Here is a 14949-nt window from a genome sequence, read left to right as displayed (position 1 = left end):
TTTGGGTGTCTGTTTCTATGTACTAAGCAAAGCTTCTAAGTCCCCTGGTCTTACTAGTGTGAATTTGTGAAGTAGGTGTCCAGTGGCACAGTCCTGAGAGGGATGCGGCTGCAGGCCAATTTAGCCCAAGCCTCTGCCCTACTGGGGCCACCTGCTGAGATTCAGCAAGCAATCCACAGATGTTGTGCTTAAGTTGCCTCAAAAGGCCACACTGAGGCCAGCTGGCTCTTCCAGTGTCTCAGCAAGGAGCGCCTGACTCGCCAAGGATACACCTGGATGTGGCTTGGGTGGGGCCGTGAGTTGGGGGAGGTGGGGTTTCAGGGAATCCTCTGGATGGAGCGACCTCTGTTATTCAGTTTGATGACTTCACGGCTATGGCGGTGCTGTGTCCAGTGCACTGGGAAGGGGGAGGGCTCAATAGGGAATGATGGATGCCGCCAGCACTTCTGTGCCAAACAAGTCTTGCCTAGGCCCTCACTCTCACAATGTCTACTTGTAAGTCCCTGGTGCCTCTATGTGCAACTAAATCAGCAGTGTGCTCAGAGTAAGCAGGTCTGTCACTGCGAAAATCCACTCGCCGACACTGCCCCTTTAAGAGGCATCTATTGCTGCTGCTGCTGCAGCTGCAGCCTCCATCCCACTCAGCTGCATAGGACCGGACAGTCCCGTGCATTCGCCCTGCCCTACCTTCTGCTGTTGCAGTGTGATTTATTGGATTTCTCCCTAGTTGTATGGCTTGTTCATCCCAGGCGATTTTTCCTTGCTACTGCTCCTTGTTTCTGTCACAACTTTGATTTGGTCACCAGAGGGATGAACAGAGCCTCTATCATCTATGCCATTTTTTTTTCAAGGACCTGCAGACACCTCTTAAAGGGGCCAAGTCTGTGACTGGACCTTTGCAGTGATGGACCTCACTCTGAGCACCAGCACCGGGGTCAGCTTCTCATAGGGCACCAGGACCTTCTAGGGGGACACTGAGTTGTCAGAGGGAGGGCCAGAGGCAAGGCTCTCTCCTGAGAGACGCGCTGGTGGTATCCATTGTTCCTCCATTGAACCCTCCCCCTTCCCAGTGTAGAGAGGCAGCACCACCATAGCCGAGATGTCATCAAACTGGATAACAGAGGTAACTTGCTCAGCGGAGTCTCTGAAACTCCACCTCCCTCAACTTGTGGGGCAACTCAAGCCACATTCAGTTGTGTCCTCAGTAAGTCTGGTAGTCTTTGCTGAGCCAACTCCAAGACTCACACTGGTGACAGCTGACCTTAGTTTCTGGCATGGCCTCTTGAGATAGCTATAAGCACAGCATCTTTAGATTGCTTGCTGAATCTTAACAGGTAGCCCCCAGAGGGGCACAGGCTGGGGCTAAACTTGATGTGCAGCTGCAGCTGAACCTCTCTCAGTAGGTGCCACTGGACACCTACTACATAAATCCACACTAATAAGACCAGGAGACTTAGAAGCTTTGCTTAGTACATAGAAACAGACACACAAAGGCAGCCAAAATGGAAAGATAAAGAAGCAGAAACCATATGAGAGAACAGAATAGAGATCCAGAAATAATGGAGTCAAGCAATTTAACAGATGCAAAGTTCAAAACACTGGTTATAAAGGTCCTCAATCAATTTAAAGGAAGAGTAGATGAACTCGGTGAGAACTTTAACAAAGAGATAAAAAACATAAAATTGGAAATGGAAATTATAAAAAGGAACCAGTCAGAAATGAAGATAAAGAGTATATTAAATAAAGAATATATTAGAGAGAATCAACAGAGTGGATAAAGAAGAGGATCAAACCACCGATTTAGAGGACACTCAATCAGAACAGCAAGAAAAATAGAAGTCAAGACTATAACAACACTTTAAGGAGCCTATGGACACAGGCAAATGTAAAAATATCCTTGTCATAGGGGTACCTGAAGGAAAACAAGAAGTTGAAGAGCTATTTGAAGAAATAATGATGGAAAACTTCCCTAACCTGGTGAAAGAAATAGATATACAACCCCAGGAATCTCAGAAAGTCCCAAAAAAGATGAACCCAAAGAGGACCACACCAAGACACATAATTAAAATGCCAAAGGTTAAATACAAAGGGAGAATATTAAAAGCAGGAAGACAAAAGCTGCTAGTTACCTACAAGGGAGCACCCATAAGGCTGGCAGCTGATTTCTCAAAAGAAGCTTTGCAGGACAGAAGGGCTTGGAACAAAATAGTCAATGTGATAAAGACCCAAAATCTACAACCAAGAATACTTTATGCAGCAAAGCTATCATTTAGAGTTGAAGGACCAATAAAGAGCTTCCCAGACAAAAATCAGCTGAAGGAATTCATCAACATCAAGCCAGTATTACAGAAAATGGTGTAGGGACTTCTTTAAAAAGAAAAAACATGTATCAAAAACATGAATAAAGAATGGTAATAACTACATTCCTATGAACAAGTACTTCAAATGGAAAAGAATTCAGTGCTCCAACCAAAAGACAGAGTGGCTGAATGGATAAGGAAACAAGACCCCTAATATGCTGCCTACAAGAGACTCACTTCAAATTAAAAGACATACACAGACTAAAAGGAAGGGGATGGAAAAAGATGTTATCTTGATGGACCTAGAGGGTATTGTGCTGAATGAAATAAGTCAAATAGAGAAAGAAAATATCATATGATTTCATGTATATGTGGAATCTAAAGAACAAACTAAACAACACAAATAGAAATAAACTCAGAGATATAGATGGGGGTTTGGGGGAATGGCAAAAAGGGCAAAGGGAATAAGAATAAGAAGTAAGATGGATAGTTACGAATTAGACATGGAGATATAAAATGTAGCATAAGGAAAATAGGTAACGATGTTGTAATAAATATGTAAGGGGGAAAAGGGGTACTAGATTTATTGGGATGATTACTTATGAGTTATATAGATCTCTAATCACTATGCTGTACAACTGAAACTAATGTATTATTGTATGTCATCTATAATTGAAAAAAATTCATTGAATTGTACAATGTAAATATGAGCAACCAATTGTCTATTATGTTTCAATAAAGCCAGGAAAAAAATTTCATCTGTTTCTTTTTATACATTTTTTAATGTGACTGTCTACCAGATAATTTTAAATTACATACGTGGCTCTAAAGTGCAATCTTTAATGGGAGGATTAGGACCTGTTTAAAACCTTACAAAGTTATCAAATTAAACTATGGGAGATAAAATGGAGGATCTAGACTACTGGTGAAAGGAAAGCTTAAAGGACAACTGCTCATCCATCCTTTAAACAGTCCCATCTCCCTACTTACTTTAAACATTACATTTCCTAAAGAAAATGAATGATGACAAATAGAGAACTTACAGGCACTTTTCAAATTCTGGAAGAACAGCTCCTAATTGCATTCTCCGACGAGTTACATCAAATGGGTAGCTAAAAGAAGAAAAAGGCAGAAGGACTTTAAAATGATTTTTAGTTTTCTACTCAACAATTATTACATACGAAGCCCTAGATATGCTAGGAATTAATGTGTTCCTTATTGTTTTGTCTAATCTGGGAGTCAGGATATAAGCACATGAATAAAATTAAATAACAATAGAAGTTTCTAGACCTTTGCTTCTGTGGTTCCCTCAGGTTAGATGATTCTTCCCTCCAATCACCACAAAATCAAGTTCTATTCCTTATTCAAGGCCAAATTAAATGGCACTTCCTGAAACCAGATTTCTCACATTTGGTACTATTGACATTTTGGGTTGGATAACTCATAGCTGTAGAGAGCTGTCCTGAGCATTGTAGGATGTTTAGGCGTATCCCTGGCATATGCCACTAGATGCCAGGAACACACTCTCAGTTATGACAATCAAAAATGTCTCCAGATATTAATAAGTGTCCACTGGAGGCAAAATCACCTGCAGTTCAGAACCGCTACCCTAAGAGTATTCACCAAGTTCCCCTCTATACAACGGACCAACAAAAAAAATTTCCTTAAGAGCTAAAATGAACAATATAAATAACTGCATTTAGAGAGCAGAAAAAATTCTATGTTAAAATTGCCTGAAATGAAATACACAAAAGTAATCTCTTTTAGGAGTAGGATGCCAGGTGATTTTTGAACATTATTTTTATTTTGCTAATAATTTTGCTAATATTTTGACCACTTATATTAGGTCTTGTGCTAAACAATTTATGCACATTATCTCATTCCATCTTTACAATTGCTTGAAGTAGGTACTGTTATCCCAACATAAGAGAAGAAAATTCAGTCTTAGAGACATTCTTCAGTGTCACAAAGCTGCTTTCTACTTTCCTATTTAAAGCTCTCCAATATATACATAAGTGATATATGACATAAATAATTATATACATTTAAATTTACTATGAAATAATTATAATTTTTTAAAAAACCCATGTACCAACTAAATAGCTCATGAAATAACATTACCAATAGTTGAAGCGCCCTACATACCTCAACAGCATCTCCAATAATTATTTTTTAATGGAGGGCGGAGAGATGAAAAAACTTTATGGGGATAAAGGGACCAAAATATCAACCTGGAGGAGTCAGCTTCCAAGCAGGAACAGATGTATGTGGGTAGAAGGAGTTGATTAGTAGAAAGGAGAGAATATAAGAAAACAAGGTACAAGGATCAGATCTAGGGGAATAACAATTAGGAAGAAAGAAAACAGCATTGCAGGCAATGTCCCTAAGTAAAAAGTGGTAAGACTCAGTAACTATTTGGATATATAAAATGTGAAAAATGATTTCACAGGAGTAGAAGATTAATGATTATCAGTGGCAAATAGGAAAGTTGGGAGCTGAAGATGTCACGACAAAGAAGACAAGAAAGCCAAATCTGAATTATGGAGTTTGCACTGACAGCAGAAGTCCAAGTAGTAACAGCCAAGAGCTTGCTAGAAAGGTACTGGTGAGTCAATAATGCAGATTTAAATAGAAATGGTTATCTGTACAGAGGTGGCCATTGAAACCATAAAGATAGAGGAGCTATTCTAGAAATTTAAGGGAAAAACAGAGGACTAAAGTCTGTCTGGGCCTTAAAAAACTGGCATAGATAGGTAGGAAGAGGAGGACATGAATCAGCAAAGTACCTGAAAAGTTCCGAAGGTCAGGGAGCATGATCGCCAAGAGAAGGCACTGTTACAAAAACCAAGGAACTGGAACAACTGTTAGGAGGGTAAAAGATCTGAGAAGGAGCCATTGGATCTGTTAAGAGTCAACGGGTATAGAGTATAGTTTAAGAAGAGAAGTGGGAAGGAATAGACACATTTGAAGGATCTAAGTGGGAAATGAATAATAAAGAAAAGGGGGCAGTAAAATCAAGAAGAGAATCAAAATAGCTAGAGGCGCTTGTGTTTCTGCAAATGAACAAGGTTCCCAGAAGTAAACCACACACATATTCTCTTTGTTAACTTAAATCTAGCATAGTCTGCTTCCACACACAAGTGCACTGAATCTGCTTTCACAAAGGTAATCCTTAAATGTAAAATCCAATGAACACCTTACTTTTCATTACTTATCTTACTTTGACTTTTCTTTTTCCACTAGATACTCTTTTGAGTCTATGACAGTACTATTTCCTGTTGTCTTCCTGTTTTACAGGATACTTCAGTCACAGAAAGTTTTTCTTCATTCTACTTCTGAAAAGTTCCTGCTTTTTAATATTCCACTTCTTTTCATTTCATCTACTCAATCTTTCTTGGTCTAGAGAAATTCTTTGAAGCACCTTTCTAATTATAATATAGTAATACCTTTATCTATGTTTCTACTAGAACTTAAATTAATCTATAACTCCATTAATAAGAATATAGGCTTCTTAAGGCAATAACTTTGTTTTCCCTTCAGCGAATGCTTAGTACACTTTCTGACACAAAGCAGGCTTTCATTATTTTAGCGTAAGAGAAGTTGTGCCTCCTTAAACACACAAACATAATACATGGCTCAAATTTCAGAACTTCATATAGGCAAATTCCTGAGAAAATATGAAGACTACACTTAGCGTTTCTTTCTAGCTTTCTTTTATCTTTTAAATGAATTCACAGGAAATTCCGTAGGTTCAAACTCATTTGGCCAGTTTGGCAAATGATTATTTATAATATGCTAAAAGTGTGGGCACATGTAAAAAAAAGTATGATATTAATACTTATATTTTACAAGAGATCCTGTATTTTAATAATCTATTAGAAAAAATAAAATGATTAACCACTGCTAAGAATCAGGATTAGGTAACTGTAATTTGACTGAGTTAAGTTGATGAGGAACTTACGATATTGTCTGTGCTATTGCTCCAGCAACACCACCACAAAGTAAGTTTATGTGAGTTTTCAAAACTAAGACATTAGGATTGTCTGATGAAGGTCTGCCAAGAAGGGTAGGAGCATGGGAAAGCCCAACACTCTTTAAGGTACCAAAAGTAAAAAATGAAACACCTGAAAAACAAAATATAAATTCACCACGAGCTTAACAGAACATGAGCTGTGAAAAGACAAGGTTCTTACATAATAACCAATTAACTCAAGGAACTAACTATGCATTTCCTGTTTCCTAACGTTTCCTAAGATAAAAGATTTAATTAATGTATATCGCTAACCTAAAAATGACAAAATTACCACCTGTAAAAATTTATAACATTGGTTTTTACACACTAAAATATAGTTCAGTTCCCTGAATAAAGACAGCAGTGAGTATAATGCCATCTTATATATAAATAGAATTAAATAGTTTTCCAATGTTTCTCATGAATAAAAATTAAACTCATATTAATAATTATGAGTAAATATGACAACTTCTATTTATAGTAACAATAATGGTGATAAAGATAGAGGCAAAAAGTTCAGAAGTGACAAAGCATTGTTATTTTAACTTGATGTCTAATTTTGCCTGCAAGGAAGAGTTGTGACCATGAGAGAAATATTCATATTGACTCATGAGACACATGGAATGTAATAAATATTGAATTAAGTTATTGGTGATATGTAGTTGGTGCTTGCTAAACATTTACATGATTTTATAATAGATCCATTAAAGTCATACTTTAATAAAATCAATAATAGAATTCAAGCATTCCTATTATCTAAGCATTACTTAAGATACCTTTATATCTACTAAATTTTACAAAACACATTTAAAAAGATACTTGATGCCTAAGAAGAAATAAGCACTAACAAAAATTCAGTCTAGGCTAATACCTCAACATACGCATTCTTTTTACAAAATTCTTATAATCTTATAGCATTTTGAAATGATGATACACATTTTTATAATATTTATATGCTTTTATATTTGGGAAATCTATTCTAAAAACTTAATCTAAATATAGAAAAAGCTCATGACAAGGAAGTTCATAGCAAATTAAACATAAGTACAAAAAATGAGAACTAAAATGATGTGAAATCATATTTAGTGAAATATAATGACAACTTATAAAAATGTTTGTAAAGAGCATTCAAAAATATTTTTAAAATTTGGAAAATGGGGGATAATAAGAAATGAAGTTATATACATATACTATAACTATGTAAAAATATATTTTAAAAACTAAAACTAAAAACAAAAACAAAAATAGAGAAGAACACAGCAAAATATTAAAGAGCACTAAAAAAAAGAGTTCTGCTTTCAGCATAACAATATTGGTATTCTGAGGGACTTTGTCATTGCAGAATAACTATATCCATTATGGGGCATGCAAAAATGATGAGAAGGTCTCCAAGAATCCCCAGTACCACCACCTCCAAAAAAAGTAAGCTGGAGTCCACTTGGGAGTTGTGGGCCCATGAGAAAGGTGGAATGACTCTACATATTGTTGCTAATAGCAGCAGAGCCAATCAGATGGATCCTGTCATTGGGCCTACAGAATAAAGACTCACTGGGTCTGAAGCTAAGAGATTAAGATCAAGTAATGAGCTCATAATTAAAGACCGCTAAGAATAAGAAGAGGCAAAAAGTTGTATATTTATAAAGAATAAGGGGGTAAGGATTCAGAAAAATAAGCAAAGAAATAAAAATAAACATAAAAAGAAAAGCAATGAATGGAAATCAAATAGTAAGGCACAGAAACAAGTCCAAATATATCAATAATCATAATAATCATTAAGTGGATTAATTGACAAATATTTTATAGGCTGGATTAAAAAAATATCCAGCTATATGATGATACAAAAGAAACATTTAAAAGACATGAAAAAGTAGAAAGTAAAAGGATGATAAAAGATATACTAGGCAAATATTAACTTGGATCTAGCCAAAAAAAAAAAAAATCCATTATTAGATGGGGGAGGAAGGATTTGAACAGTAACTAGATGATAACTGGAATTTTTTTTTCAAGTTTCAGATGGTATGTGGTAATTCTTTAAAAAAAGTATAACGAGCTGAATACAGATATTCTGGATGAAATAAAGTGGATTTGCTTTAAAACAATTTGGGATGTGGGTTGAGGGAGTAATTAGGAGTAGATAAAACAAGATTGGTCATGAATTGATCACTGTGAAGCTGGGTGATAGATACATGGTGGTGATTCATTATACTATTACCTGCTTTTGAATATGTTTGAAAATTTCCAAATTTTAAGTAAAAACAAATAAATAAAATAACAAACTCATGGGATGTAGCTAAAGCAGTATTTGGAAAAAAAAATGCTTACATTGGCAGGGGGGACCCAGAGCCTGAAAATTAATGAAGTAAGCATCCAACTGAAACTTAAAACAGAGAACAAGAGATAAATAAGACATGAACAAAAATTAATGAAGTAGAAAATAGAGGTAGATTAGAAAAGAGAAAAAAGCCAAATTTTATTCTTTACAAAATCTGATAACTGATAAAATAAACAAAAATGAAAAAGTGGACATGACTATAGATAGAGCAGATGTAAAAAAAAAAATGAAGGAAAATCTTCTGCCAAAAAATTGAAAACTAACACAAAATGGTCAAGTTAAAAATGGTAAAGAAGGGTATAAATGACCAAAAATGACTCACAAAAACCTGAATGATACTACAATCATCCAAGAAATTAAAGCAATATTTTATAAATCACGCCACAGTGAAAACTTGCAAGAAACAGATGATTCTAACCATTCTATGCAGATTCTTCCTGAGGATGGAAGAAATACTCTTCAACTCATTCTATGAGATCTAGATACCCAAACTACACAAGGATATTACAAGAAAAGAAAATTACAAGCTAATTTCAATTATGAATATAGATGTAAGACTTCTAAAAACAATTAGCAAGTTGAATCTAACAGGATATAAAAAGATCATTATATTATAACCAATTTTGGTTGACATTAGAACATCTATTAATGTCATCCATCATATTAATAGATTAAAAGTGAAAATTATATGATCACCTCAGTAAATGCAGAAAGGGTATCTTATAAAATTCAATACTAAATCAGATAAGAATTCTTATCAAAACTTCCTGAACCATATCACTGATACATACTACCACAAACATTATACTACATGAAGAAGTATTAGAAACATTCCCTTTAAAATCAGTAACGAGCCAAAATGACCAGGATCATCACTTCTATTCACTGCTCCACTGTAAGTTCTTAGCTAGTACAGTAAGATAATTAAACATAAATAAATTTTTAAAAAGAATTAGAACAAAGTAAGAAAAATAATGTTATTTGCACAGGATGTGATTGCTCACACAGAAACCCCAAAATATGGTAGCTGGCTATAATACCAACAGGTAGGATAACAGTCAGTTATAAGATCATATAAAAATTAAATCAAGCAATAAACTGAAAATGTAATTTTCTAAAAAACATAACAGCTAAAAGGTGTCTATATCTAGCAAAATGTCCAAGAAATGTATGAAATTTCATTCAAAATCCCAAAAAAGATTCTTGTGCAACATCAAAAACTGATTCTAACATGTGTGAAATAGCAAAATATCTATGGTAGAGCATTCCTGGAAAAAAGAAAAAGCATAAGGTCCAGGGACTTGTCCTACCAAATATAAAGACTTATTATAAAATTACACTCTATTATTGTATTAAGTAGCAATGCAGATGACTGGGGAAAGAAGAGACTACTTAATAAATGGTATAGGTCAAATGGTTACCCTTAAAGAGGAAAAAAATTCTGACAGATTAGGGGCTTAAATATAAAATGCTAAACTTTAAAAATCATTCTTAGAAGAAGAAAAAAAACAAGATTCTGCCAAATTTAAAACATACCTGCATATGGAGCCATTCCTAATATAGTGGGCATCAGGCCTCTGTAAAATCCAAGGAAACCGCCTTCCTTTTGAGTGAAGAGAAAGTAGATTACATGTGCTCATTATAGTAAACATCAAAGAATAAAAGCATATAGTATAATGAAAAAATTATTCTGGGATCCACCTTAAAACACAGATGAATTTTCATCATCATCATTATTATTATTATTATTATTATCAACTGTAAATAAAATAATTTAGATATTAAAATATTTCCCTAAATATAAAAGGACATGTAATATAAATGAGAAAAGTAAATATATACCTTTGCATAAATTGTTTTGAATGCATGAATAATTCCTGTGTAAGTGTGTTCCCCTTTCACCTGGAATGCTAGGCGTACTCTAACCATGTCAAGAGGGTAAGTACAGATAACTGCTGTCATACCTGAAAAAAAGTAGAAACTTATTTATACAAGAAAAATTTTGACACATGTATATCTCTTTCCTATCATTATATCATACCATACATGTCATCTACATGAAAGATACATATATCTTTCCTATCATTAGCTGTGTTCTCAATTTTTTTTAAAAAAATGTCAAAGCGCTGTCATTATTTTCTTTTTAGAATTTAGGATGGTCAAATATGTGGTGACAGAAAGAAATCTAACTATGGGAGGTAAACACAGTGTAAATATATATATCCCTTACTGTTCAAGTGTACAACTGAAATTTATTAGATTTTGTTAACCAAGGTCACCATAAAAAATAAATTTAAAAAATTTAAAAAAGAATTTAGAAAAATTTGTTATTGACTAAACATAATGAAAACATAAATGACCAAGGTCATAGAAATGATTGTTTTAGGGATAAAATCTCCTGATAAATAAATTTAATATTAAATTGTAGATATTCATCAATATATGATTTCAAATTGTATAAACTATCCAGCTATTTTCTTTTTAGGAGTTTCTTGGTCTTTTATTAACTTGGTCCTGAAGAAGGAATTAAAGTCCTAGATATATAAATCTTCAATTTATCATTCCCTGAAGTCCGGAAGAGAGGAAGTTAGGCCAGTTATGTTATCTGCCAGGGAGGCCCCTTCTGCCCAATATTTATTAATAGAAAAACACTCTTGCTCAATTATTGATGGTGAGCAGTCTTCGCTATGGCTCCCCTGAACAAGACTAAATTCTACCATATTTGTTTCTGCTGAGTGGATGGCCTTGTATCAGAGCAAATATTACAACTATTTCCCATTTTCATGTTGACTGCTCAGAGGATGTTTGTTCTGAATGATAGAATGTGGAAAAGAGCCAGAATGATCAGATTAACCTATCTGTGGTTTATGACTTCCCACAATAGCACCCCACCTTGCTCTGGATAGAAAATCCCCACCCATTTTAATGTGATGGTCCCTGGCCTCCTTCAGTGTATCTAACGATGGCCCAGAAGTTCTATTCTTCAACCTTTTCAATTGACCAGTGACTAGATATGGGAGTCTGTGTTTTGAAAGTGTGAGGTTGTCTAATTGCCCAGGAACCAAATGCCTCAGTCTTAAGATACCATGTTCAATAGGAAACACCCTGCCTACCTTAGGAATAAATGCAATTTAAGGATAAAAATAGAGCTGAAAAAGCTGGTGGCATTTCAAAAGAAAGGAAGGAATTAGATTTAACTGGTATTCAAAGCTTCTCTGATACAAAATATTTGGTCACATATTCCTAATTTGCTTGACATTTCTAGCACAGCGCAGATGCAGTAACAAAAGAAACTTCTTACACGAGAAGAGAAAGACACAGAAGTCTGGAGCTTCTGTTGGAACATGACTCTTCTGTTTTGGTTATATACAGTTAAGTTCATTTAGTGTCTCATCCAGTGTCTGATGTAGGCCCACATTCTCTACTTTGGCCTAGGCAAGTTTTTCTTCCAGGTCATCAGTTGTCTTTTCCAGTTTTGCAACCGTTCTCTCTGCAAATTTAGCACAGGTCTTAGCCTCTTTCAGTTTGTCAGAAGTTTAATTTCTTCTTCATATTTATCTTCCTTTTCAGAATACTTTTCAGAGGCGGCCTCCAGCGACTTCAGGTTGTTAGTGACATTCTTGAGTTCTTCTAGGTCACCACATTTTAGCTCAGACACCTCAGCACAGTCTCCTACCCTCTCCAGCTCACCCTCCAGGATGACCAACTTACTGGTATTCGAACTAGCCATGTCTGGCAGTCAAGGCAGTGACTTTTCCAAATGGCCTCTTTTAACCTGAATCTAAACTGATATATGTAGTGTTCCTGAGACAAGGTTTGGCAATAACATTCATTTAAGTCACAGCAAATCCTTTATTGTGAGGATATTTTAAAAACTACATATTCTTAAGTTTGGCTTAATATTTTGCAGCTTGGCTGAAGATTTTGCAAGGAAATTTTAAAAAATAAAAATAAGAGAGATCACAAACTACTTCCATCTTTACTGAAATGATTCACATTAAGAAGTTTAACAAATATAGAGAATAAAAGGCTGACCATTTCAAGGCTTGATCATGCTGACACAACTTGGTTAAACATCAGATTTTGCTAGGATTTTCCCAAATCATCACTATCCATTTTATTTTTACAACTTCTGTAAATTTGCACAACTCTCATTTTTTTTTTTCTATTCTCTAATCTGGATCACTTCAGTCTTTCCTTTCCCATTTGCTCTCTCTGACTCCAATGATTTCTTCTTTCTTTCTTGACTGTTTCAAGCCTTCTCATCTTCTTACTGGCTTTAAGTGGCTTCTCATGAAATAACTGGGAATTAACAAAGCAGTCCAAATGAAAAATTGGTAAAAATGAGTACATCCAGAAATTTGTAAGGATAAAGGAGGCATTAGCTTAAAAATTGCAAGACCATGAGTCTGGCTGAGGAACTAGCAAGAACCTCCGTATTATGGGCTTTACGGTGTTCCTGGTATCACCTCTTCTTATTCCATAGCTTGAAACCTCACACAAACTTAGTTTCTTTAATGTAGTTTTTTTTTCTCTGATTCAAGCTGGTTTTGCCCAGATAATGGCATTGCTTCCCCACCCAGCCCTTAGCCTCAGAATGCCTGCTCCTTTAATCATTAAGCCTTAGGACATAAGATTAGCCAAGCACCAGGTCTATAATCATGAGGATGATAGGTTTTGGTTGGACTTTAGACTAAGGATAACATCTTGGATTTAGATGCCTTTCAGCCCCAGGCCCATAGAGGTAGAACTACAACCCCGCCAGCCGCTGGAGCCAGGCCACAGGAACAGACTAGATGGTGTCACGGCTGATTCCAGAACCAGGTATGAAAACCAACCCCCTCCAATAGTCCAATCAGTAGCACCTGCAATCCCAAATCCCTTCGTTTCCATGACTACTGATTTTTCCCTATATAATCTGTACTGCCAAGACACTGAGGGAGCCAGGCCTTTGAGCAATAGCTGGCCTTTATCTGGGACTTGCAACTCTCTAATAAACTTTACTTTCTTTGCTGCAACCTACACATCTCTTCTTTGCTTTAGGCACACCCAGGCAGATGGACCCCTTTTTTGTCCCAACAACAGCTGTGTGACCTTGTTACTTAACCTGGGTTTCAGTCTCATTATCTATAAAATGGACGTCATAAAAAATAGTCATCTCAATTAGGGTATAAGAAGATTAATAAATATAGGTAAATGCCTAGAATAACACAGTGTGGCAGGCTGACCGTGCCTGGCCATTTCCTGCTGGAACGAGTTCATTCCTGACTGCCCTCTCCCCCACCTCAAAGACTCTCCAGCTCACATCTGTTGTTTCATGGCTCGCCAACCAATTCATGTTCTTCCTTATCTCTGTAGCTGTGTAGGAATAATAAGACTGTATAAAACTGCCTGTTATGTTACATTTGAGGCTCAGCCTTTGGATAAGAATCCGCTGAGCCGGTGCCGGCATCAATAAGCGCTGCTTCCTGCTTATAGCCTCGGTGTCCCGTCTCTCCATTCGAGAATCCTACAACAATAGTAAATATTATATCTAAGTGTTAGCTATTATTATTCTCCCAGTCTATTCTTGTTTAAGATATTCATTTTCCGACCCTTTCCTTTAAGAACTAAATCTTTGTCTTCTCATTTTACCAAATTCCTCTACACCTAATCTCTCTTTTCCTTCTCATCAATGCTCAAGAATTCAAATAAAAAAGAGAAGCACAATCAGAGGATTATTGGAGAGGAATATAAAACAAAATAGGAACTCAGTTTGACACTAATAAGGAATGACATATTAGCCCAAGATGGAGGCACCCATGAGCAGCAGGGGGCTCAGCCTGTGGGTGCTCTCCTGGAGCCGAGAACTGCTGTATACCTGGCACGCCCTGCATACCTCTACAGTCTGTGCCAAGAATCAGGTGGCCCAAGTCCAAGTGGGCAAGGGGAACAAGCAAGTGACCTACAAGGAGGCACATGCACACCACCACATAGCCCACCGCAAGGGCTGGTTGTCTCTGCACACAGGTACCTAGATGGGGAGGACCATGCTGCAGAATGAACAGTGGAGGATGTTTTTCTTCTCAAGTTCATGTTGGGCACCTTCCCAGGCTGCCTGGCTGACCAGCTCATCCTAAAGCACCGGGCTAACCAGGTGGACAGCTGTGCTCTGATCCTGAGGCAGCTGCTTGCACACAAGTCCTACTTCCTCAATGGGCTACAGTAAGATTCTGCTGTCCCACTTTTACAAGTGTCCTGTGCACCTGCCCCTCCAAACTGTGCCCTCAAAGGTTGTGTATATCTCAGACAGTAACTTTTTTTGC

At 36.3% G+C, this 14949-nt stretch overlaps 1 protein-coding gene across 6 annotated transcripts in view; it reads right to left on the bottom strand.

Moving 5' to 3' along the window:
* SLC25A16 (solute carrier family 25 member 16) overlaps nucleotides 1-14949 on the bottom strand; it is a 41888-nt gene that overhangs the window by 11908 nt on the left and 15031 nt on the right. For all 6 annotated transcript variants that reach the window (XM_016127336.2, XM_016127335.2, XM_036223149.1 and 3 more), the window contains 4 exons: nucleotides 10487-10608; nucleotides 10181-10247; nucleotides 6262-6424; nucleotides 3344-3412 (listed from right to left, as the gene is read on the bottom strand). In XM_016127336.2, the coding sequence (XP_015982822.1) occupies nucleotides 3344-3412; nucleotides 6262-6424; nucleotides 10181-10247; nucleotides 10487-10608 (421 nt within the window). The remainder of the gene's footprint in view (nucleotides 1-3343; nucleotides 3413-6261; nucleotides 6425-10180; nucleotides 10248-10486; nucleotides 10609-14949) is intronic.

The sequence above is a fragment of the Rousettus aegyptiacus genome, unplaced genomic scaffold (assembly GCF_014176215.1).
Source record: "Rousettus aegyptiacus isolate mRouAeg1 unplaced genomic scaffold, mRouAeg1.p scaffold_m13_p_6, whole genome shotgun sequence".
NCBI classification, from domain to species: Eukaryota; Metazoa; Chordata; class Mammalia; order Chiroptera; family Pteropodidae; genus Rousettus; species Rousettus aegyptiacus.
This window is presented reverse-complemented; position numbering and strand designations above follow the sequence as displayed.